The 26,852-nt window shown below is 33.7% G+C and overlaps 1 protein-coding gene across 1 annotated transcript in view; it reads left to right on the top strand.

Moving 5' to 3' along the window:
- Lgr1 (Leucine-rich repeat-containing G protein-coupled receptor 1) overlaps positions 1-26,636 on the top strand; it is a 200,422-nt gene extending 173,786 nt beyond the window's left edge. Inside the window, exons 13-19 of the mRNA XM_075290673.1 lie at positions 6,476-6,685; positions 13,170-13,322; positions 13,452-13,597; positions 20,186-20,414; positions 25,494-25,689; positions 25,763-25,959; positions 26,051-26,636. Coding sequence (XP_075146788.1) covers positions 6,476-6,685; positions 13,170-13,322; positions 13,452-13,597; positions 20,186-20,414; positions 25,494-25,689; positions 25,763-25,959; positions 26,051-26,225 — 1,306 coding nt within the window. The 3' untranslated portion in view covers positions 26,226-26,636. The remainder of the gene's footprint in view (positions 1-6,475; positions 6,686-13,169; positions 13,323-13,451; positions 13,598-20,185; positions 20,415-25,493; positions 25,690-25,762; positions 25,960-26,050) is intronic.
- The last annotated feature ends 216 nt before the right edge of the window (positions 26,637-26,852 follow it).

Here is a 26,852-nt window from a genome sequence, read left to right as displayed (position 1 = left end):
TTGGAATTTACCCTTAACAGTTTCCAATTCGGACGGAAATCCTTTGTCGCCATCTTTGTCCTCATCCTCCTCCTCACCTTCGGCCTCGATATCTTGGAGGCATTTATCGTAGGAGAGTTTGACTTCTCCCCACAATCCTTTCAATTCCTCTAGATGTGCCTCGAGGAGGAGCGATGACGACAAAGGGGCATTCTTATCATTAAGGTTGGCTTCAAATTCCACCAACCTGTCCGAAATACGGATAAATCGATTAAGGGACATGGTAAAGCAAATCAAATAACGAAAAAGAGAGAACAGACTTGTATAACACAGTTTAATAAAACCCTGATCCCCAAGATCGAACGAAACTTCAATTAAACGACACGAAAACAGCTATGATCATACAGAAAATTAATAATTCGCGTCTTCAGTCACGGAATGAGGCGAGCCAACCAATTCTCAATTGAAGTTTTCTCAATTACAGAAATGATAGTATCACTCACCAATGTCAATTAAAAAAATTAATCGACACAATTAAATAGTTGAGTGACACAACTAAATCTCGGGATTGACTTTGTATCACAATAAAAAACCTGAGTTGATCAATTAAACTGGCACCTTCATATTCCCTTTCTGAAATCCAATCAAAATTCAAATTGAAAGAAATTTGGTAATACTTTTCCGTATGCAATGATGTATATTGGGTATAAAACAAACTTTTTGTTTAGAAACAGGGCGGTATTAAAACTGTAGGATTAAAAGCAAATCCAAATGCATTAACCAGAATTATAATAAGATCTCACTATAAAGAAATGAAACCCAGATGTATTTTCTCCAGGAGTGAGTAGTCCTAAGGGACATAATACAACAAAAAATCGAATTAATATTCTGTCCCCTCGTTTGACAAAAAACAAAAAAAAATCCGTTCCGACAATCCTAATCGACTTTCATTCAACAAAAAGATACTTAGCATTCAATAGATAGAAAACCCAACGACCTAGTTTTGCCTCAGATCAGCTGTTTCGAAAGTAAAAGAAAACGGAGTGAAAGTAAAGGGCATCGACCTTGAATAATATGGAATATCAAAGTGATCAAAACAAAAAGAACTAAAATGGGTTCCACAAGAAGGAAAAAAACAATGGATGCTAAGAGAATGGAAGAGAGACGAGTCTCTCTGTGCCCACACTATGTGATAGTGTGAGTGTCTGTGATGGAGAGAGTAAGAGAACGGGAGATTAAAAAATGTATTCTGCTGACAGCGGAGAATACTCAGTGAGTATTGGAGAAGCTATATGCAAATGTAGTTGAATGCTTGAGAGAATCCCAGAGCAAACGTGAGCTAGCGAAGGTGTGTTCGAACAAAAAAAAAAAAAAAACTGGTTCCAAATTTTGGAAAGATCTACAGAGCGATCTCTACAAATACGTGTATGTTAAAAATCATTTGCAGAGAAAATAATAAATTGTACTAAACGCATGCATTCAGAATCTTGCCTACAGCAACATAAAAAATTCACACCTCAACGATCCAAAAGCATGAAATCATCGGAAAAAAACACAAAAAATATAACTCGAATTTAATTTCCCCTGAATGAAAACTCATATGTATATCAAATAAATCCCACAGAATAAAAATATAAAATACCAAATAAGTCTCACAGAAGGAAAATACTAAATATGAAATAAATTCTACAGAATAAGAGTAAAGAGTTTCAAAAAAAAAAAATAAAAATAATTGTAGAACTTGATACAAAAAAAAATACGATTTGGAGAATATCAGTATTTATATTAGTGGATGAGGTTGCACTGTAGTGGGGATTTGGTGGTAGATAGGAGGGAACGTGATATGTGAAGGGGAAACGTTGAATACCGCGGCTTAAAAAAATGTTTTGTTGCAAGTGCAATAGGAGGGGTAAAGGCGCTTACGGGTTTCTTGTTTAGAGGTAAGGGGAAAATGAATAAAGGAGAGTGCAAATGGAGAGCATGGAAATGTTATAACTATGAGTATTATGGATATATGGAGCTGTAAAGGGGACAAAATAACATAAGCATGACTTCATAACAGAGCCATGTTAACCATTAAAGCAGGCCTCTGTTATGGGCATACATAATGTGTCATATAAAAGAGGACTGAAAGCACGTGGACAGGAGGGTATAGGGAATTTTTATTTTTCTTTCAGAAAATTTTGCGACTCACCAAGCAACCAAGAATATGAAAAGTTTTACGTATATTACGAATAATGGCAGCCCTTGATGATAACCGGCTCGAATCGTCCTAATTCGATTTCTTTCCCCGGCAATTATTTCTTCCAACTCATTAAATCTGTAGCAATTTTCACCTGGCTTTCATGTCGTATTCCAAAAAATTTTTTAGCGCAAACTGGCAGAAATTTAAATTAGCTTCGCAATCAGCAATATTTCCGAAATTCAAGAATATAATTCTGTTCTATTTCTCCTTTTTAATTCAAATATAACTCGATTATTCCGCGTATGTTGTTATCACACAGAGTTCTACTTGCACAATGAAATATAGAAAAACAGAAAACGTCAACTAACCTGTTTTCAATGATGACGATGATGATGAGTAGACCAATACGTGGAGTTGAATTCTCAGAGAGCGCTTGCCACAGAGTTGATGGAATCCGTTTCGAAGTGGACCAAAAACTGTATGTGTGTGGGAGTAAGATCAACCTGTTAGAAGTGGAATCTCGTGAGCCGAAATAAAGTCAAATCTATTTGGAGTAATAGTTGACTTTGTACTCCAGATGGTAGGAAACGATCCAATAGTAGTACAGTGGAACGAAAGAAAACACAAAAGGTTTGATTTTAGATGGGTTGTACAAAATTGGATTTATTTCTTTTCATTGGACTTCTTACCAGTATGGATGTTGATTTCAAACAGAAAGAATGATTTTATGATTTTTACGGAAGTTGTTCTTTGACATTGCTTGACAGTATCGTTAAGTTTAGTTGTCATTTTGTATTGTTATCGATTTATTTTTAGCTGTATCTTTTAAGTAAATAGAGATTTTAGAAATCCCAATAGGGAATTCAATGTTAGGGCGTTAACGAAAAATGGGGAAAAGATTGGTGTTTATTTGGCATAAACAACCACTAACACCACGTACCAAATTTCAATCGGATCGGATGACTTTTGCTCCTCTAAGAGGCTGCGGAGGTCAAATCTGGGGATCGGTTTATATGGGGGCTATATATAATTATGGGCCGATGTGGACCAATTTTTGCATGGTCATTAGAGAACATATACCAACACCATGTACCAAATTTCAGCCGGATCGGATGAAATTTGCGTCTCTTAGAGCAATCGCAAGCCAAATTTGGGGGTCCGTTTATTCGTTCGGAAGTTAGCGTGATTTCAACAGACGGACGGACATGCTTAGATCGACTCAGAATAGGACCAATATAGGACCAATAAAATTAAAATTAGGATAAAGATCTCATTTATCAAATTTCCATTCTCTTTTCGCAGTTTGTTAATAAAGGTACTCACGTACAAACAAATGCCAGTTTAAAAATCCATATTATAACGGATACTTCAAAGTAAAAAATGTTTTCTAAATTCCATAATAAACTTTAAATCAAAGACGCTAAATCCTCAAATTAAATCTTAGCCTATATTTGAAGCGTTTTTATCTTAAATCTAAAGTTTCAATATTTCAGTTAATTTAAGGACAATTTCTTAATCAAAAATGTGTTTCTTTACATTAAGGACAATTAGCCTTAGTTCAAAGACATGCGATTTTAACGGAGGGACTTAAATTTACAAAATTTGTGTCCTAAATTTAATGAAGAAATTTTTTGAAGCAAAGATTATAAATTTTATTGTAATTAAAATTTCATTATTTTAAAGAAATTTGTCCTTAATATTTTGTAAATTTCGCATCCAAAAATTTAGGTTGCGTAATCTGTAATATCACGTAAATATTTTTTTCAGTGCACACTCAAACAAAGGATTACTTGGAACCAAAGATTTTGACCTTCCCTTAAGGATTTTGGTATTGATTCCGAGCCAAAGATGCGGCTTCTTTAAAATAAATACATTATTGGTGACCTATCTGGCATTCTAAGATCAATTAAATTAAAATTAGAATACAGATCTTAATTATCGAATTTTCATTCGCTCTGTTGTAAATTACAATTTTTTCATTCGCTCTGTTGTACATTACAGAATTTCTTTATTTTAACTTTTTTCCCGCTAGATTTGGCTTTTTTTGAAGACGTTTAGCGGGAAAAAAATGCATTTAGCTTTTAGCTTCTTTTCTGGCTTTTTTTCATGACCCTTTTAGCTATTTTTGGCTTTTTTCGACATGTTTCTATTGAAATATGGAAAAATCGGCGTTTTTATCTAAGCCTTGCTGCAAGTATAAGGGTTTCCACATATTTCAAAGCTCAGTTGAAACATTAATAATGAGTCCAGCCATTATGCGGGCATTTTTGTAGCAAATACACCTTGTTGTAAAGTTTTTTCATTACATACATAAAAGTTATCGTAAACTTTAACCCCCATATGCAATAAAGTTACAGAATACTTCAAGCCTACTTTTGCCATATAAATTCATTCGATAAACTGTCAATAAATTGTTTTGCATATAGGCATAAATCTACTATTACCATACAAATTTGTTAGATAAACTGTCAGTAAATTATTGGGAATATTATCATTTGACTCGTTTATCCTTTTTATGTTATTATAATATTCTAAAGTTATTACGATATTACTAAATTAAAATAGTAGATGTGAATAGCTTTGTGCACTGAAAAAATATTGGCGTCTCCTTAAAATACGAACGCGAATTTTGGTTAAATAGCGTTTGTGAATTTCTTTTATATAAACTGTTTTCCTTGTCCAAAAGACGATAAAGTCGTTTTGTCCTTATAATTAAGTGATTCAACTTAAAAATGGGTATGTTTTCATGAAAGAAGGAATTAAAATGAAAATAATATGCATTGTAAGTGAAATAAAGCCTTTAAGTTTGTTAAATTTCAATCAAAACTGTGACTTTTGATACAAAAAAAATTTAGCTTTTTTTCTAGCTATTTTTTTAGCATTTTTTAGCTTTTTTTAGCTATTTTTTTGGGCAAATCTAGCGGTTTTTGTTAAAACAAATCTGGCAACGCTGGTTGTAATAATAATAGCTTTATTAACATACAAATTCCAGTTTAAAAATCCAAATTGCAACCGATACTTCAAAGTAAAAAATGTTTTCTTAATTCCAAAAAAATTTAAACCAAAGATGCCAAATCCTTAAAACAAGTCTTAGCCTATAATATTTGAAGCGTTTTTATCTTAAATTTAAAGATGCAATGTTTCAGTTAATTTCCTTTTCCGATTTCCTTAAATCAAAAAAGTGTTTCTTTAGTTTAATGAAAATTTGCTTTGATTCATAGACATATGACTTTAACGGAGGGACGCAACTTTTTGTTGCGCAACTTTTGTTGTGCCCTAAATTTAATAAAAAAATTTTTTTGAAGCAAAGATTATAAACTTTATTACTATTTTGTAAATTTCGCATCTCAAAATTTAGGTTACATAATCTTTAATATCACGTAAATATTTTTTTCAGTGTCATTGTTCCAAGTTTCAAGTGGAAGCGTGATTTTAACAGACAGACCGATGGATATCGCTAGATCGATTCAGAATTTCACCACGATCCCGAATACATGTATATACTTTATGGGGTCTGAGATTTCGAGGATTTTGTTCTAAAGAAAGCACTTTTTTCCATTATAATTTGGATTTCTATAATAACTATTATTTATACATAAATAACTTTGTTGATATATGGCAAAAAGAGAACAAAAATTCGATAAATGAGCTCTGTATCCTAATTTTAAATTGATAGAGTCAAGGTTAGGTTAGGTTAGGTGGCAGCCCGATGTATCAGGCTCACTTAGACTATTCAGTCCATTGTGATAAATATATTTGAATTCAAGCAAACATTGTTTTATGTGTAGAATAGAATGTCTATGATCATATGAACTTGTTTTCGGAATGCCATAGTCCAGATGTTAACTCATCGAAGTCAGCGCCTTTTTCAATTCTAAACTAGGAATTTTCCTAGACAAGAGCTAATGCAAAACAAAACTCCTCTATTAAACCTCAAATTCTTTTGATGAACCTAGATGACTGTCAATTTAAGTTAGGTCAACTTTTAGGCAATGTAAACCAAACTTTTGTCTCTTTCTCATGGCTAAAAATTTCCAAAAGGCTTTCTTAGATAAATATAAATGATAATAAAGGGAATTCCTAGTCTTATTTTTCTTAAGGGGATTCAACGTGGAAGCATTGCTACGGCATACAGAACAATTAAACAAACTTTAATAGAACTTTTGTTTTTGTTACCCACAACCACCCCCCACTTTATTCCCCACTTTATTACTCTATATGTAGCAGTTAGGTGCAAATAATAAAAGTTTTCTATTTTTGTTTTTTCTTTGCAAAATTTTCTCCCTTCCTGTGTTTTGCTGCCTTCGCCAGTCGTTTGATGAGATCAGATTTTCCTGTAGTTGACGATGAGATTCCAGGAGAAACATTCGTTTGGTCACAACCATTGCCAGAGGCAAACGATATGGAATACATTGTGGATGATGGGGGATTTATGTCGGATTCTGAGATTGGCATATTTCATGATCCAATTAATACAGAATCCAGTCAATTGGATGAGTACTGTGGAAACTTCACATTCAGGTAAGTAAGAATTGTAGAAATGTTCTAATACTCGTACATGCATTCTACATAGGCTGAAGATAATTTGTTGGCAAAGTCTAAATCTAAAGCTAAAGGATATGTATATAAGAAACAAGTATATAAAGCAGTAAGTTCGGCCGGGCCGAATCTTAAATAGCCACCACCATGAATCAAATAATACGAGGGCAGTTCGGAAATTTCTTAGCCTAGCACAAAAAGCGCGGTATAAACAGAAAAAAGTTAAGTGTTTTGTTATGAACACATGTTAAATTTTGTTTCGATCTGGCGACTCCTTCATATAGAAACAGGTGTTCAAAAAAGACGCATCCGCAATTTTTTTACAATGGAAAAATTAGAAATGCGTGCTGTCATTAAATATTTACATAAAAAAGGTTTATCGGGACAAGAAATTCATAATGATATGGTGAATGTGGTAGGTGATAGTGCTCCTTCATATGCAACAGTAAAAAATTGGGTTGGTGAATTTAAACGTGGTCGTACAAGCATTGAAGATGAACCACGTATGGACGTCCAAAAACAGCAACAACAACAGAAATTATAGCCAAAGTGCATGATATGGTATTAAATGATCGACGAATAAAGGTACGTGAAATTGCTAATATCATGGGCATCTCAAATGATCGAGTCCATTTAATTTTGCATGAAGAACTACAGATGAAAAAGCTTTCTGCAAGATGGGTACCGCATTTGTTAACAGTCGATCATCAACAGTTATGAAACGACGATTTAAGCGTTGATGAGACATGGACCCAGCACTATACTTCAGAGACAATAGAACAATCCAAACAATGGACTGAAGCTGGAGGAAGTGCCCCAAAGAAGGCAAAAACAATTCAATCGGCTGGTAAGGTTATGGCAAAAAATTCACAGTACTATTGCAACCTTTTGGATCAATTAAAAATACAAATTCGAGAAAAACGTCCTGGCTTACAACACAAAAAAAAATAATTTTTCATCAAGACAACGCACCAGCACACAAGAGCGTTTTAACAATGGCTTAAATCAACGAATTAAAGTACGAGTTGCTTGACCACCCCCTTATTCTCCTGATTTAGCTCCCAGTGACTTTTACTTGTTCCCAAATCTAAAAAAATCCTTGCTGGCAAGCGTTTTACCTCAAATGCAATTACAGTTGTAAACCACTATTTTGAAGACTTTGAGGAAAACAATTTTAATCAAGGGATAGAATTGCTAGAAAAGCGTTGGACTAAGTGTATTGAAGTTTCAGGAGATTATATTGAACAAGTAAGGAAAGTCTAAAGCCGGGCGGGGCCGACTATATTATACCCTGCACCACTTTGTAGATCTAAATTTTCGATACCATATCACATCCATCAAATGCTTTGGGGGCTAGGTTTGGGGTGTCCCAAATACATACATTTAAATATCACTCGATCTGGACAGAATTTGATAGACTTCTACAAAATCTATAGACTCAAAATTTAAGTCGACTAATGCACTAGGGTGAAAGCTATTTTAAGAAAACTTCGCAAAAGTTTATTTATGATTTATCGCTTGATATATATGTATTAGAAGTTTAGGAAAATTAGAGTCATTTTTACAACTTTTCGACTAAGCAGTGGCGATTTTATATAGCTAAAATGCTAATTCTACTCCCTGTGCACAATTTCAATTAAATCGGAGTAAAAGATTGACCACTGTGGTCATATGAGTGTAAATCGGGCGAACGATATATATGGGAGCTATATCTAAATCTGAACCGATTTCAATAAAATTTGGCACACTTGACTACACTACTAATTGTACTCCTAGTGCAAAATTTCAACCAAATTGGGGTAAAACTCTGGCTTCTGGGACCGTATTAGTCCATATCGGGCGAAAGATATAAATGGGAGCTATATCTACATTTGAACCGATTTCAACGAAATTTGGTACACTTAATGATACTATTAAATGTAGTCCTTGTGCACAATTTGAAGCGAATCAGGGCAAAACTCTGGCTTTTGAGGCCATATAAGTTCAAATCGGACGAAAGATATATATGAGAGCTATATCTAAATCTGAACCGATTTGGCTGATATTTTGCACATCTTACGAAAGCCCCAAAATATTTGGCTGGCCGAAATTTTGAGAAAATACGTTGATAAATACGTCAATTATGACCAGATCGGCGATAAATATATATGGCAGCTGTATCTAAATCTGAACCGATTTTTTCCAAAATCAATAGCGATTGTCTTTGAGCCAATGTAAAACTCTGTGCCAAATTTGAGGACGATCGGACTTAAACTGCGAGCTGTACTTTGCACACAAAATTACATATACAGACAGACAGACGGACATCGCTAAATCGACTCAGAATTTAATTATAAGACGATCGGTATACTAAGCTATGGGTCTCAGACTTTTCCTTCTTGGCGTTACATACAAATGCACAAACTATTATACCCTGTACCTCGGTAGGGGTGAAGGGTATATAAATATTCAATTGAAAATAATTGATTCAATTAATTCCGTTGATGGATTTTTGTATTGATTTAAGAATTAATTGAATCTATTGTTTTTAATTGAATATTTTATACCCTCCACCATAGCATGGGGGTATATTAACTTTGTCATTCCGTTTGTAACACATCGAAATATTGCTCTAAGATCTCATAAAGTATATATATTCTGGGTCGTGGTGAAATTCTGAGTCGATCTGATGGTGTTGGTACATGGTGTTAGGATATGGTCTCTAACAACCATGCAAAAATTGGTCCACATTGGTCCATAATTATATGTAGCCCCCATATAAACCGATCCCCAGATTCGGCTTGCGGAGCCTCTAAGAGAAGCAAATTTCATCCGATGCGGCTGAAATTTCGTACATGGTGTCAGCATATGATCTCTAACAACCATGCAAAAATTGGTCCACATCGGTCCATAATTATATATAGCCCCCATATAAACCAATCCCCAGATTTGGCTTGCGGAGCCTCTAAGAGAATCAAATTTCATCCGATCCGGCTGAAATTTGGTACATGATGTTAGTATATGGTCCCTAATGACCATGCAAAAATTGGTCCATATCGGTCCATAATTATATATAGCCCCCACATAAACCGATCCCCCGATTTGACTTGCGGAGCCTCTAAGAGAAGCAACTTTCATCCGATCCGGCTGAAATTTGGTACATGATGTTAGTATATGGTCTCTAATGACCATGCAAAAATTGGTCCATAATTATATGACCTCCGGTGCCTTTTGGAGAAGCAACATTCATCCGATCTGGGTGAAATTTGGTACGTGGTGGTAGTATATGATATTTAACAACCATGCCAAAAGTGGTCCATATCAGTCCATAATCATATAAAGTCCTCATATAAACCGATCCCGAGATTTGGTTTTGGAGCATCTTGGAGGAGCAAATTTCATCCGAGTCAGTTGAAATTTGGTACATTGTGCTAGTATATGGCCGTTAAAAACCATGCCTAACTAGGTCCATATCGGTCTATAGTTATATATAGTCCTCAGATAAATCGATCCCCAATCACACAAAAATTGGTCCATATCAAGTTCATAATTGTATATAGCCCCCATATAAGCGACCCCCATATTTCAATTCTGGCTCTCTACGTATCGTGCATAATAGAGGTGTGCGCGTGAGTGAAATTTCACTCGCACTCACGCTCACGCACGATTCACGAGAATTCCCGTGACTCACGACAAATTCACGAGACTCACGACATTTTCCAACCGGGAATGAGCAAAGGTAACAAAATTTATAAATAAAATATAGTTCGACAGCTAAATCAATTTCATTTAACATAAGTAAGAATTAAATCTTTATTTTTTAAGAATTAAATCTTTATTTTTATCGTGAGCGTGATTTTGCAGAAATTGTATTCACGCACATTCACGAACCGATTTTATTACTCACGCACGCTCACGCACGACATATTTATTTTAGTCCCATTCACCCACATTCACGAGAGTTGCTTCTGATTTTATTCACGAGTCACTTGATTCACGCGTGAATCACGCGTGTCACGACAATTTCGTGTCACGCGCACACCTCTAGTGCAAAAGTCCATATCGATTCGTAATTATTTGTAGACTTACCTTACATAACTGTTTTGTCTAATATATACCACGTATGGACTAACTCACAATTTAGAAAACGATGTTAAAAAGTTTTAAGATACCACAACCCAAGTAATTCGATTGTGGATGACAGTCTTTCGTAGAAGTTTCTACGCAATCCATGGTGGAGGGTACATAAGATTCGGACTGGCCGAACTTACGGCCGTATATACTTGCTTTTTATACCCTCCACCATAGGATTAGGGGTATATTATTATACCCTCCACCATAGGATGGGGGGTATATTAACTTTGTCATTCCGTTTGTAACACATCGAAATATTGATTTAAGACCCCATAAGGTATATATAAAGTATCGAACTGAGCATGTCCGTCCGTCCGTCTGTTGAAATCACGCTAACTTCCGAACGAAACAAGCTATCGACTTGAAACTTGGCACAAGTAGTTGTTATTGATGTAGGTCGGATGGTATTGCAAATGGGCCATATCGGTCCACTTTTACGTATAGCCCCCATATAAACGGACCCCCAAATTTGGCTTGCGAGGCCTCTAAGAGAAACAAATTTCATCCGATCCGGCTGAAATTTGGTACATGGTGTTAGTATATGGTCTCTAACAACCATGCAAAAATTGGTCCATAATTATATATAGCCCCCATATAAACCGATCCCCCGATTTGGCTTGCAGAGCCTCTAAGAGAAACAAATTTCATCCGATCCGGCTGAAATTTGGTACATGATGTTAGTATATGGTCTCTAATGACAATGCACAAATTGGTCCACATCGGTCCATAATTATATATAGCCCCCATATAAACCGATCCCCCGATTTGGCTTGCAGAGCCTCTAAGAGAATCAAATTTCATCCGATCCGGCTGAAATTTGGTACATGATGTTAGTATATGGTCCCTAATGACCATGCAAAAATTGGTCCATATCGGTCCATAATTATATATAGTCCCCATATAAACCCATCCCCAGATTTGATCTCCGGAGCACCTTGGAAGAGCAAAATTCTTCCCATTCGGTTGAAACTTGATACACGATGTTAGTATATGGTCTCTAATGACCATGCAAAAATTGGTCGATATCGGTCCATAATTATATATAGGCCCCATATAAACCGATCCCCAGATTTGACCTCCGGAGCCTCTTGGAAGACCAAAATTCATCTGATTCAGTTGAAATTTGGTACGTGATGTTAATATATGGCCTCAAACACCCATGGAAAAATTTGTCGATATCGGTCCATAATTATATATAGGCCCCATATAAACCGATCCCCAGATTTGACCTCCGGACCACCTTGGAAGAGCAAAATTCTTCCCATTCGGTTGAAATTTGGTACGTGATGTTAGTATATGGTATCCAACAACCATGCAGGATTTGGTTCCTATCAGTCCATAATTATATATAGCTCCCATACAAACCGATCGCCAGATTTGACCTCCGGTGCCTTTTGGAGAAGCAAAAGTCATCCGATCTGGTTGAAATTTGGTACGTGGTGGTAGTATATGATATTTAACAACCATGCCAAAAGTGGTCCATATCAGACCATAATCATTTATAGCCCCCATATAAACCGATCCCGAGATTTGGTTTTGGAGCCTCTTGGAGGAGTAAATTTCATCCGACTGAGTTGAAATTTGTGGATGACAGTCTTTCGTAGAAGTTTCTACACAATCCATGGTGGAGGGTACATAAGATTCGGCCTGGCCGAACTTACGGCAGTATATACTTTTTTTTTTTTATAATTTAATCCTTTTCCGTGTGTGATCGCTTATCTGGTGTTATTAAGCAATTGATTGTTTAATCATGACAAATTCAATTAAGAATTTCTTTTTAAGTTAGTATGATATCAATGCAGGCTGGTTTAATGTCCAAATTGTTTATACTACAAATTATTACAACATTTATTTGAGCTTATTGGACAAGAAGATCAAGGGAATTGATTCTATTAAGTTACTAAAAAGAAACTGCCAGATACCAATCTACACAAGACTGACTATAGACATGTTTCATCGCTGGCTAATTCGAATTTCCATAGCCTTTAGTTAAGTCTTTAGTCTGGCGGTGGGATATGATTCATTTTTGAACTTATATGCAATATTTTTTATTGAAATTATATACAAGAATAAAAAAATTTTTCGAGCAAATATTGAGGATATTTTTTATATTATAGAGAATAGAAGAATTTTGACGCCTTTGATTATAGATTTTTCTTGTGACCATATTTATTTGTATCACAACATTGAAATATATACCAGAATAACTAAACAATGTTTCTTTAGGCCTTATTCAAAAATCCTTTTTCTCTGCGTGAAGCCAATATTGCCCAATTTGACTAAACTGTAAATGTTTCTATTTGTTTCCGAAAAATTTAAGCCAATTCAATCAATTTTCATTTTTTATTTACAGCAAACACATTGTCGACTGTTCTCCTATGGCAAATGATTTAAATCCCTGTGAAGATGTTATGGGCTATAAATGGTTACGCATATCCGTTTGGATTGTTGTGGCTTTGGCTGTCATTGGAAATGTAGCTGTGCTGGTGGTGCTTCTTTCCATCAAGTAGGATTTCATGCATGAAAGAAAGATATGCGCAAACCCATATTTTTTGTAGTTACTTTATTTGGAGAACTATCAATGAAAACTGAAAAGTACATATGAACTTTTTTCTTCTGATTTTCTTTTATTTAGAGCTGAATCGCCTTCGGTACCACGTTTCCTTATGTGCCATTTGGCATTTGCTGATTTATGTTTGGGTCTTTATTTGTTGCTGATAGCAGCAATCGATTCACATTCAATGGGGGAATATTTCAACTATGCCTACGATTGGCAGTATGGTAAGTGTGATTTGGTAGAGAAGAAATATTAAATTAAAAAATAAAAACAAATAATATAAGTGGTAAAACAAAAACGCGGACTATATTATATCGTACAACTATTCTCGACGAATGTAAGCCAACAATAAAAAACTTGATTGAGGTAGAAAACACAATCAATTAAAAAATTAACTGAGACAATTAACCTCTTAATCAAACTGAAAAAATTCAGTTAACAATGTGAAAATTGTTTATTTAATTCAATAAAAAATATTTCCAATTAAAAATATAAAAATAATGAAAAATATATTTTTTTCGAAAATAATTAGTTCGATATGTAATGCAATGGAATAATGTGTTATATTTTGTGCCCTGCGCCACGCTGTGGAAATTATAGCAGCCTGAAGTTTGATCTACTACCTATCATTCTATGCTGGAAGATATAAAAATAACACACAAAAAACTGATTGATTTTAGACCCCGAACGATTCGGAATCACCCGTGAATCGATTTAGCCCTTCATGTCCGTCTTTCCATGTACTTGTTGTTCGCAGACTTTGGTCGCAATTATTATTGAATGTTGATGAAATTTGGTAGATGACGCTTTGTCAAAGACGAATGCTATTGAATTTGGAAAACATCGGATCGAATTCACACGCAGAGAAGGAATATGATCACCCAAACATGTTTCATGAGCAAAATGTTATTTTTGTATGGTGACCATGTAACATGTTTGTCACAAAAATTTTATTTTCTCGTCAAATATAACCTGCTTGCCGAAATCAGATACATGATTTCCGAGAAAATCATATGGTTGCGAAAACCATGTTACATGGTCACCACCCAAAAATAACATTTTGCTCTTAAAACGTGTTTGTGGTGATCAGATTCCTTCTCTGGGTGCATATAACATATGTATATGTATCGCCCGATTTCGATAAATGGGGTTGGATTGCGCTTTATTTCTCACAGATCGGAGTCAAATTTTGCACGCAACGTAATCCAATTTACTACCCTGCAAGTGTGCAATTAATCATCGAAATCGGTTCAGATTTAGATATAGCTCCCACACAGAAAAAAAAGTGTCTCGTAAATTTAAGAAGATTTTTACAATAATTTATTACAAGAATTTTCCAGAATTTTAGTTCATTTTTCGTATCTTCAACGAAAATTAACTACTCGAAAGGAAATTTTACAAATTCTAAGTAGCAATCGTTTAGTTCATGGCCTACAAAATACGATGGAAATTTCCTTAAAAAATTTCTTAACTGGTAGTTAAAAATTCGTTTGTCATGCTATAAAACTACTTGTGAAATGTAAAGTATTTTCTAAATAATAAGTGCAATTTACTATAAGATATTTTTGTATGAGAAAATATTTTTTTACGAAAAATGAACTTGAAAGTGGATAGCAATTTCTTACTGACAATTCCTATAGTTAATAATTGTTGGTAAAAAATTACACAATGAAATATTTTTAGTTCACATGTAATTAAATTTATAGACATTTTCGTCAAAAATGGTAGATAACATTTCATGAAAATTTTGCAAATTTTAAGTTAAACGTTTCATCGTTCATAAACTGGTGTGCCTTTACGAATATTATTCTTAGAGTAAATTGTCAGCAGATGTGATGAACTAATGCATAGTACAGAGATCTTTATCGGAATAGTGGAATGTGATTAATGTAAAGATGATGTTACTTGAGTTTTGTTGTGTATACATGAGCGTGGGGTTGTTTTTATTTTTGTTCATTTAGTGGTTTGTGTGTGTGTGTGTGTTTGTTATACGTTGATGGTTTTTGGCTGGATGAGGTGTTGTTTTCAATAAAGGCACATGTGTTTTTGTTGTTGTAGGAATGTTTTGGCTTTGCTTGGTTTTGTTTGGCATGCTTCAGTTGTATAGTTGGCGTTGGCGTGGGCTGTTGCATCTTTTAAGTAGGTATGCAACAAGAGAATATAAAGGCATGGAATATTTTGGATTTTTGAGTCATATATTGGTGTTTGTTTATTAAACCTTTTAAATGAAAGTTATTAATATTTTATCGGTAGTTTAGAAAAAAAGTTATTAAGAATATTTATGAAAATATGTTGAAATTGAAGGTGTATTGAAATTTTCATTATTCAATGTAAAAAAATAATATTCAATTCCAGATGAATTTGGAAAATTTTTGTTATATCTCAGCGTACAGTTTAGTCATAAATTGGTAAGTATTTTTTTAATATGGCTTTCTTTTACAAAGAATATTTTTTATGTATATTATTATTTGTTAATTAATTTTTTTTGAAACCAGTTTAATGTTTTTCTTTGTTGTAAAAGCAATATTTAATTTCAGAGCAACTCCACATGGATACAAATAAAAAAATAGAGAATTGGTAAGTTTTGCTAAAAATTGGCTTTCTTTCAACTAGAATATTTATTTTGTGTCCTTTTTATCATCAAAATTACAGGTTTTTAATACCTTATGTTAGTATATCTTTAATCAAATTTTTTGGAAACCAATGTTATATTTTTAATGTAAAAAACAAATATTTAATTTCAGAATAACCCCTTAAAAATTTGGAAAAATTTTTAGTACTCCTTTGCTTGTAATTTAATAGTGAATTGGTAAGGATTCCTTAACTTTCTTTTAACCCTGTACAGTCATCCTTATTTTTTGTACATTAACGTCATCCTTCGTCATTTTGACTACGGCTCATTTCAAGACACTATAATTTTCATCGTGAGCGAAAAAGTGAACCAAACTTGAATTTATTTTCTTATTCAATTTGGTTTTAAGTAGTATAACACAAAAATTCATAAAACGGTCGAATTAGTATAACTTAAATTTACCATTTCCCAATAGACTAAAATGCATTTTAAATCGAAAATGAAATTACGTGTCGTCATTTTGACGAATGATGACTGTCTAGGGTTAATCATAATATTTTTATGCATATTATTATTTTTTTCATTAGATTTTTTGGAAACCTATTTAATAATTTTAATTAATGTAAAAAATATATATTTAATTTCAGTGTAACCCAAATAAATTTGGACAACTTTTTATATTTCCCCTCAGCGTACAATTTAATAGAGAATTGGTAAGTTTTATATTAAAACTTTGTCTTTCTTTCAACTAGAATATTTATTTTATTATATCCTTCACATCGATAACAACACAGTTTTATGAGTTTATATAGAATACTTCATTATTTCTCTAATTGTTTCAGGTACAAATTTTATGAGATACGTTTTCCAAAGAAAAGTTGAATTCCTTACACCATTTGATAAAATGCCCCCAAATATGGTAAGTTACAAGCTAATATAAAGCATTAAAAACTTATATTTCATTACATGGTGTTAATTTTTAACAATTTTCATTATTGTTTCCATTTTTTTCCAGCAAGATATGTGAAAAAATTACCTACGATGAATAAAAAAAGGATAAGTCAAAATGTCCAAACAGCGAGTTCAAATGAACTACTCTCTGTTCCACGTGGTCATAATTTTTATTCACAAAAAACATTGTATTAAGAACTTTCATCATAAGTTTTTATAATAAAGTACTTTTGCTTAAAGAAAGTTTAATTTTAATGTATGAAAATTTTCATAATAGTAAAACGGTTTGTTGTTCCTTTAATTATTTAATTTCTCTGTACTGTGGAAGGATTGATTTAAAAATAGTTTAGTTTTCGAAATTTTAAAGAGACTGTAAACCAATTTTTATTATCGGGTTTCCCACAAAATAAGCAAGTAAACCAAAAGAATGTTGACTTTTTAACTTGGTAGGGGTATATAAATCTTATGGTGTTGTAAAAATGAACTAAAATACAATGTTATAGATGAACTAAAATTTAAGAGAATTATAAACTAAACAAGTTGAAAAAAATCTTAAGGGCTAAATCATGGTCAATATTACTATAGTTTAGTTCATTTTGCAATGGAAATGGGTTCACTGTTTTTTCAGTGCATACTCGTATTTACGCAACGCCCGATTTTCCCAAATTTGGCCATAATACTCTTATCTATTAACCAATGCTACTCAAAATTCAAATTTATATGTATTAGTCGGTCTTATTCAGACTTTCATATAGCTCTTATAAATACGAGTATATTACCCGCACTGAAAAAAATATTTACATGGTATTAAAGAATACGCAACCTAGATTTTCGTTATAATAATGCATTTTTTATACCCTCCACCATAGGATGGGGGTATATTAACTTTGTCATTCCGTTTGTAACACATCGAAATATTGCTCTAAGATCCCATAAAGTATATATATTCTGGGTCGTGGTGAAATTTTGAGTCGATCTGAGCATGTCCGTCTGTTGAAATCACGCTAATTTCCGAACGAAGCAAGCTACCGACTTGAAACTTGGCACAAGTAGTTGTTATTGATGTAGGTCGGAAGGTATTGCAAATGGGCCATATCGGTCCACTTTTACGTATAGCCCCCATATAAACGGACCCCCAAATTTGGCTTGCGATTGCTCTAAGAGAAGCAAATTTCATCCGATCCGGCTGAAATTTGGTACATGGTGTTAGTATATGGTTTCTAACAACCATGCAAAAATTGGTCCATATCGGTCCACTTTTCCGTATAGCCCCCATATAAACGGACCCCCAAATTTGGCTTGCGATTGCTCTAAGAGAAGCAAATTTCATCCGATCTGGCTGAAATTTGGTTCATGGTGTTAGTATATGGTTTCTAACAACCATGCAAAAATTGGTCCATATCGGGCCATAATTATATATAGCCCCCATATAAACCGATCCCCCGATTTGGTTTGCGGAGCCTCTAAGAGAAGCAAATTTCATCCGATCCAGCTGAAATTTGGTACATGGTGTTGGTATATGTTCTATACTGACCATGCAAAAATTGGTCCACATCGACCCATAATTATATATAGCCCCCATATAAGCCGATCCCCAGATTAGACCTCCGGAGCCTCTTAGAGGAGCAAAATTCATCCGATCCGGTTGAAATTTGGTACGTGGTGTTAGTATATGGTCTCTAACAACCATGCAAGAATTGGTCCATATCGGTCCATAATTATATATAGCCCCCATATAAGTCGATCCCCAGATTTGTCCTCCGGAGCCTCTTGGAGGAGCAAAATTCATCCGATCCGGTTGAAATTTGCAACGTGGTGTTAGTATAAGGCCGCTAACAACCATGCCAAAATTGGTCCATATCGGTCTATAGTTATATATAGCCGATCCCTAATCACAGAAAAATTTGTCCATAATCATGGTTGCCACTCGAGCCAAAAATAATCTACCAAAATTTTATTTTTATAGAAAACATTGTCAAAATGTTATTTCTATAGAAAATTTTGTTAAAATTTTATTTCTATAGAAAATTTTGTCAAAATTTTATTTCTATAGAAAATTTTTTCCAAATTTTATTTCTACAGAAAATTTTTTCCAAATTTTATTTCTGTAGAAAATTTTGTCCAAATTTTGCTTCTATAGAAAATGTTGTCAAAATTTTATTTTGTCAATATTTTATTTCTATAGAAACTTTAAACTTAATTATATACGTATTTAATCGGCCTTTTTAAGTTTAATGTATACCACGTATGGACTATGTGGTATATATTACGGTGTTAGGAAGTTTTAAGATATCTTGCCATCGGCTACAGTAGAAGTTTCTACGAAATCCATGGTGGAGGGTACATAAGCTTCGGCCTGGCCGAACTTACGGCCGTATAAACTTGTTTTTTTTTTTTTTTTTAATTTAAAAATCTTTGTTTCAAAAAAAAAAAAAAAATATTAAATTTAGGACACACATTTTGTAAATGTCTTCGTACTAAAATTTCATCGAAAATAATGAAATGTTTGATTTAAAGAAATCGTCCTTAAATTACATGAAACATTAAATCTTTAGATTTAAGATAAAAACGCTTCAAACATAGACTAAGACTTATTTTGAAGATGTAGCATCTTTTTTTGAAAGTAAGAAAACATTTTGAAGTATCCGTTATAATTTGGATTTTTAAACTGGCATTTGTTTGTACGAGAATAGCTTTATTAATATACCACGAAAAGAGAATGAAATTTTGATAAATGAGATCTGTATCCTAATTTTAATTTTATTGATTCTAGATTTAAAGCCAGACAGGTCGCTAAAAATGTCTTTATTTTAAAGAAGCCGCAATACCAAAAAATACCAAAATCCTCAAGGGAAGATCAAAATCTTTTGGATCCAAGTAAACTTTTTTTGAGTGCGATTTTCACAAATATGGCTACATTAGCCACACTAATTTTTATTAACGGACTCAATATTTGTGGCCTATTAACTCTGTAGGTGTAAAATCAAGTATAGCTTCTAATACCAGGCGTTTTTGTTGAGATTGAGATAAAGCTCCTATAAATGTTTACCCTTTTCTTACGGTTTATTTCCTAAACGAATTTCCATGGCAACCCACAAATGCTTATGTTTACTAATTCAATAGGGTTAGTTTAGGGTATAATATGGTCGGCCCCTCCCGACTTTCTACTTTACTCACTTGTTAATTATCATTGTGACCATTATCATCCAATTAGCTATCTTTTTCTCTATTCATATTACCATAGATTCCAATCACCGCACTAACATCCACTTGACATTTCTTTTTGCAGGTGCTGGCTGTAAGGTAGCAGGCTTTTTGACGGTATTTGCTAGCCACTTATCGGTATTTACATTGACCGTCATAACAATCGAAAGATGGCTGGCCATTACACATGCTCTGTATCTGAATCATCGCATCAAATTGCGGCCGGCATCGTATATTATGATAGGTGGTTGGGTGTATTCGATTATCATGTCATCATTACCACTCTTTGGAATCAGCAACTATTCATCTACGAGGTAAGTGAACTACCATCGATCGAGAATTGAACTAGTGGAAGTGGCATTAGTGCAATGCAGGTGAAACAATGGAATTCATTTCATAAATAACTGGGTGAATATACGGAGATATTAATGGAAAATCAAGGGGATTATAGTTTGTATGGAAGAGGAAGAAAAGGAAGAATTTATTGAATTTATTTATTGAAATGCTCAATAGTTTGTGATTTTAGATATTAATCTATGGGTAGACAATAGAAAGGGAAACTGTATTGAAAGCCCAAACTATATTGAGAATTTATTTCGTAGAAAAAATAGTAACAGACTTATCCACTGAAGTATTGGCCTTTGGAAGCAACAACCTTTTCCGATCTTCTGGAAACACACAGATATAGCAGCGAAGAAACGATCCGCAAATCGGCTCAATAGTTGGTTTCCTCATAGGAACGAAGATGCTGATCACGCAGACGCTGTAATGTCAGAACTATATAGCGGGTTAGGATAGAGTTTCCCATAGGAGTGATTCCAAACAAGTTTTTACGGGCTTTTGCAAAAAGTGGAGCCGCCGTGGTGTAATGGTTAGCATGCCCGCCTTGCATACACAAGGTCGTGGGTTCGATTCTTGCTTCGACCGAACACCAAAAAGTTTTTCAGCGGTGGATTATCCCAACACTCAGTAATGCTGGTGACATTTCTAAGTGTTTCAAAGCTTCTTGAAGTGGTTTCACTGCAATGTGGAACGCCGTTCGGTCTCGGCTATGAAAAGGCGATCCCTTGTCATTGAGCTTAACATGGAATCGGGCAGCATTCAGTGATAAGAGAGAAGTTCACCACTGTGGTATCATAATGAACTGAATAGTCTAAGTGAGCCTGATACATCGGGCGGCCACCTAACCTAACAAGTGTACCAGAATAATGCAGTTTGTGTTGATACGTTTGAGCTGAGCTTTTCGGCTGAAAAGATACATAGATCATGTGATCATAATACACCACACTAGAGCTCGACCGAAGCGTTTTTTTTAGTCGAACCATAGAAAGCAATAAGCGGCGTAGAAATGGACAGTGTTTTTGGATCAAAAAATGTTTTTTGGATCAAAAAATGTTTGCCTTGTCGTCAATGTTGTGGCATGGCCAGGGTAAATATATGTTTTTTTTTTGCTTGGGATTATCGCAGTAGATCCACTTTTCAGTAGATCTTCTCATCAGTGTAAACCTCTCATTTCTAGCCCGTGGAGATGCTGTCGCATGGAAATAATTTTGTATATTTACCAACTCCAGTAAAAAGTGTAATTTTTGGGTTCAAAATGTACCAAATAAAAAAATGATTAATCACTGTACACACCGAATTCCAGATTTAAAATGGACAAATTTTATCCCGTTTGACTGCAATTTACTCAGTACCAAAAAGATGTGAACAAGATAAGTTAAATTTAACAAAATTATTATATAAACTGAAAGAAGAGTTTTCCATTCTGAGGAATGAAATTTCAAACAAGCGAAATTTTCGTTTGACGCTACAAACTTTTTTTGTAAGTAAATAATAAAAGTGTAGAGATAATCATTGAATCACTAGAAGAAATAAATTTATAAGAAAGAGGAATTTCGTTTGTCTAAAATTTCGTTCCGGAGGAAAGTATTATTTCTTTGGGTATAGACACCTTATAACCCGTTGGGACTTCTAGAGCATTTTGGAGACGAATTGAAGGTTTCAAATAGGCTTTGGTAGTAGGTTAGGTTAGGTGACAGCCCGATGTATCAGGCTCACTTAGACTATTCAGTCCATTGTGATACCACATTGGTGAACTTCTCTGAGAAGTGCCCGATATTTGGTACAATTGTACCAATTTTTACATACCTGAGCTTCCCACAAATTCTGTTTTGTTGGCACGAAATTTTTGAGAGCCAAAAAAAAAACTATTTTACCTACACTTCGGACAAATGACACATACTGAACATAAAAACTATGGAATTAGTTTAGGAATATAGTTTTTGAATCTACACTCAAAAAAAAGTGAACTCTCTATTTCACTAAAGCCAATTTAACTTTATTTTAGTTCATGGAATTATTATGTTTAGAGAAAGTTTTCTTTACTCTAATAATGTTTTGTGTACGTTAGTTAAATTAACTAAATCCGAGGAAAAAAAATATACTCCAATGAAGTATAAAGATGAACTAAATTCGTGTCTTCCACAAAATAGTTCAGAATTTCTTTAAATTTGTAAATTTTATCAAAAATGCGTCCATCAGGAACTTCGTATGTCACTAAAGACATTCCTGCAATTTTGAACTCCAAGTTTTTCCTTCCAACTACAAAATTTTCTTTAACAAGTGAAAAAACTTAGTTATGTCTAGTAAATTTTCTTGAATTTGTCGAAAAATATGTACTTATTTTTATGACATCGGCGTGATGCCAACGTTTGTAATACTGTTTAGTTAAAATTTTCTACAAATATTCAAAATTTTCTAAAATTAACCGAAAATTTTCTTCCTGGTGGGTTCACTGTTTTTTCAGTGTATGCAAGGCGGGTGCACAAATCTTCATATACCAAATTTCTAGGTTATATTGATACAAAATATTAATGGTCAATTGTGTGTTAATTATATATTAGCGTAGATGTAGACAGTTTAAATTAATTACAAAATTTAATTCATTGAAAATATTTTTTTATCTCCTTTTTATACCTTCCACCATAGGATGGGGGTATATTGACTTTTTCATTCCGTTTGTAACACATCGAAATATTGCTCTAAGACCCCATAAAGTATATATATTCTGGGTCGTGGTGAAATTCTGAGTCGATCTAAGCATGTCCGTCCGTCTGTTAAAATCACGCTAACTTCTGAACGAAAGATGCTATCGACTTGAAATTTGTCACAAGTAGTTGTTATTGATGTAGGTCGGATGGTATTGCAAATGGTCCCTATCGGTCCACTTTTACGTATAGCCCCCATATAAACGGACCCCCTTGCGAATCCTCTAAGAGATGCAAATTTCATCCGATCCGGCTGAAATTTGGTGCATGGTCTCTAACAACCATGCAAAAATTGGTCCATATCGCTCCATAATTATATATAGGCCCCATATAAACCGATCCCCCGATTTGGCTTGCGGAGCCTCTAAGAGAAGCAAATTTCATCCGATCCGGCTGAAATTTGGTACATGGTGTCAGCATATGATCTCTAACAAATATGCAAAAATTGGTCCACAACGATCCATAATTACATAACATATAACCCCCATATAAACCGATCCCCCGATTTGACTTGCGGAGCCTCTGAGAGAAGCAAATTTCATCCGATCGGGCTGAAATTTGGTACATGGTGTTATTATATGGTCACTAATGACCATGTACACTCAAAAAAAAGTGAACTCACTATTTCACTAAAGCCAATTTAACTATATTTTAGTTCATGAACTTATTATATTTGGTGAAAGTTTCATTTACTCTAATAATTTTTTGCGTACGTTAGTTAAATGAACTAAAAGACGGGAAAAAATTATACTCAAGTTAAGGATAGAGATTTACTAAATTCGTATTTGTCATAAAATAGTTCATTATTTCTTCAAATTTGTACATTTTACTACAAAATCGTCCATCATGAACTTCGTATGTCACTAAAGACATTCTTGCAATTTTGAACTCCAATTATTTCCTTCAAACTACAAAATTTTCTTTAAAAAGGAGAAAAAATTATCTATGTCTAACAAATTTTCTTGAATTTGTCGAAAAATATTTACTTATTTTTTGATATCGGCGCGATGCCAGCGCTTGTAATACAGTTTAGTTAAAAATTTCTACAAATATTCAAAATTTTCTAAAATTAATCAAAAGTTTTCTTCCTGGTGGGTTCACTGTTTTTTCAGTGTAGAAATTGGTCTACATCGGTCCATAATTATATATAGCCCCCATATAAACCGATCACCAGATTTGACTTCCGGAGCCTCTTGGAAGACCAAAATTAATTTGATTCAGTTGAAATTTGGAACGTGGTGCTAATATATGGCCTCAAACACCCATGCAAAAATTGGTCGAAATCGGTCCAAAATCCATCCGATTCGGTTGAAATTTGGTACGTGATGTTAGTATATGGTATCCAACAACCATGCAGGAATTGGTTCATATCAGTCCATAATTATATATAGTGCCCATATAAAGCGATCCCCAGATTTGACCTCCGGTGCCGTTTGGAGAGGCAAAATTGATCCGATCTGGTTGAAATTTGGTACGTGGACAGTTGAAATTTTTTACATTGTGCTAGTATATGGCCGTTAACAACCATGTCTAACTAGGTCCATACCGGTCTATAGTTATATATAGCCCTCAGGTAAATCGATCCCCAATCACACAAAAATTGGTCCATATCAAGTTTATAATTGTATATAACCCCCATATAAGCGACCCCCATATTTCAATTGTGGTTCTCTACGTACTGTGCAAAACTCCATATCGATTCGTAATTATTTGTAGACTTACCTATACATACCTTTTTTGTCTAATAAATACCACGTATGGACTAACTCATAATTTAGAAAACGATGTTAAGAAGTTTTAAGATACCACAACCCAAATAATTCGATTGTGGATGACAGTCTTTCGTAGAAGTTTCTACGCAATCCATGGTGGAGGGTACATAAGATTTGGCCTGGCCGAACTTACGACCGTATATACTTGTTAAATATATTTACGTTACTTATATTTTGCATGCAATCTGTTCCAAAGACGAGTAGTTGATATTAAAAATTGTTTTTTCAGAATTCATTGGCTCTTCCCTAGCTCTTTTTTATACTGGGGATATTGCTTTTGTTTTTCTTAGCGATCGTCAAAATCTAGAGTGTGAAATGCAGCATTGCAAACTAGAGACAATAGATCAGACAGCATATAATAATTTGACAGTCGAACAAAAATTATGTAAGACGGAAGTGACTAAAGGCCAACGGACCACACAAGATCTTTACAATTTCGAAGATTTACAAGTGACAGACGTTTTACTGATTTTTATCTCACCTTATAACATACAGCGACGTGAGCTGGTCAGAAACATCATTATTCTCACTCTCCCTGTGAAATAAAACCTTCTTTTCTTTTCTATCTTTTTAGCATTTGCCTACCCATGGAGGATGGGGATCTATTTGATACGATTTATTTGGTGGCCATAATGGGACTAAATGGTGTAGCATTTTTCATTATAGCCATTTGCTATGGTCAAATCTATTTGTCATTGGGTGAGGAAACGCGACATGCTCACAATACTTCAAGAGGGGAAATGAGTGTGGCCAAAAAGATGGCTTTGTTGGTAAGTTTTTTTTTGTTTGGTTTCAGAGGATGTAGTTAAATAAATTAAAAAAAAAAATCTTATATATCTCCAGGTATTCACTAACTTTGCTTGCTGGGCTCCCATAGCATTTTTTGGTTTGACTGCTTTATCTGGTTATCCATTGATTAATGTAACCAAATCGAAAATTCTATTGGTATTCTTTTATCCTCTCAATTCTTGTGCTGATCCATATCTCTATGCCATATTGACATCACAATATCGTCAAGATTTATATTCCTTACTGGCTAAGTAAATATTATAAAAAAATTAGCTTTAGGATACGAATCAAATAAAGTTTTTACTCTGTTTCTTATTTATTTATTTGGACAACGCTGTATAGGTTTGGTCTATGCCAGCAAAAGGCAATGAAATACAAGAACAGCATTTCATTTCCGGCAACATCCAATTACACCTGCTCAATACAACGACATGCCTCTCTTATACCAAAAATACCAATGAATTCATCACCACCGGAAACGGAAATAATGCTAAAGGGCAAAGAAGATTTTGTCTGAGATTCAAGTAATCTTAGTGAGATTGTAACAATATTTTGAAATTACATTAAAAGCAAGGGAATACCTGGAATCATGAACAAGGCCCAAGAGAAAGACTTTAAGTCAATCTGTAAGTTATTTGTTTTTAAAGAAAGGTAAAAAACAAAACAATATCTTTTAAATAAATATACTAACGTATATAAGGAAACGAAGAAAAGTCATAGACTTGAAAGAAACGAACAAATGTTAGTAGTTAGGATGCTATAATTTTCTATTCTTGAAAAAAAAAAAACAAATAACAATAATAAAATATACTAAAATACAAATTAAATTATTTATGTACATGATCTGATATAATATCTTAAGTGAACATTATATGTGTATAAATGTTTCTAAGAAACTTAAAGAGAAAATAAAAAGTTAAAAAATTAGTGAAATGCACTTAAATATGATTGGATGTACAGAAAAACAATAATTTTTTTTCAAAATAATTTGCATTACTTACACAGAAAAAAATATCAGCAAAATATTTCCAATTAAAAAATTGACTGAAGTTGACAATGTTTTTTTTTAATAAATAAATAAATTCATAAAATTATCTTTTTAATCAAGATGGAAACATTAAGTTAATTAAGTCCCCAGGAAAAA

This window comes from Haematobia irritans, chromosome 1 (genome assembly GCF_050003625.1).
Source record: "Haematobia irritans isolate KBUSLIRL chromosome 1, ASM5000362v1, whole genome shotgun sequence".
NCBI lineage: Eukaryota > Metazoa > Arthropoda > Insecta > Diptera > Muscidae > Haematobia > Haematobia irritans.
The sequence above is the reverse complement of the archived record's forward strand: the minus strand, read 5'-3'. Positions and strand labels throughout refer to the sequence as shown.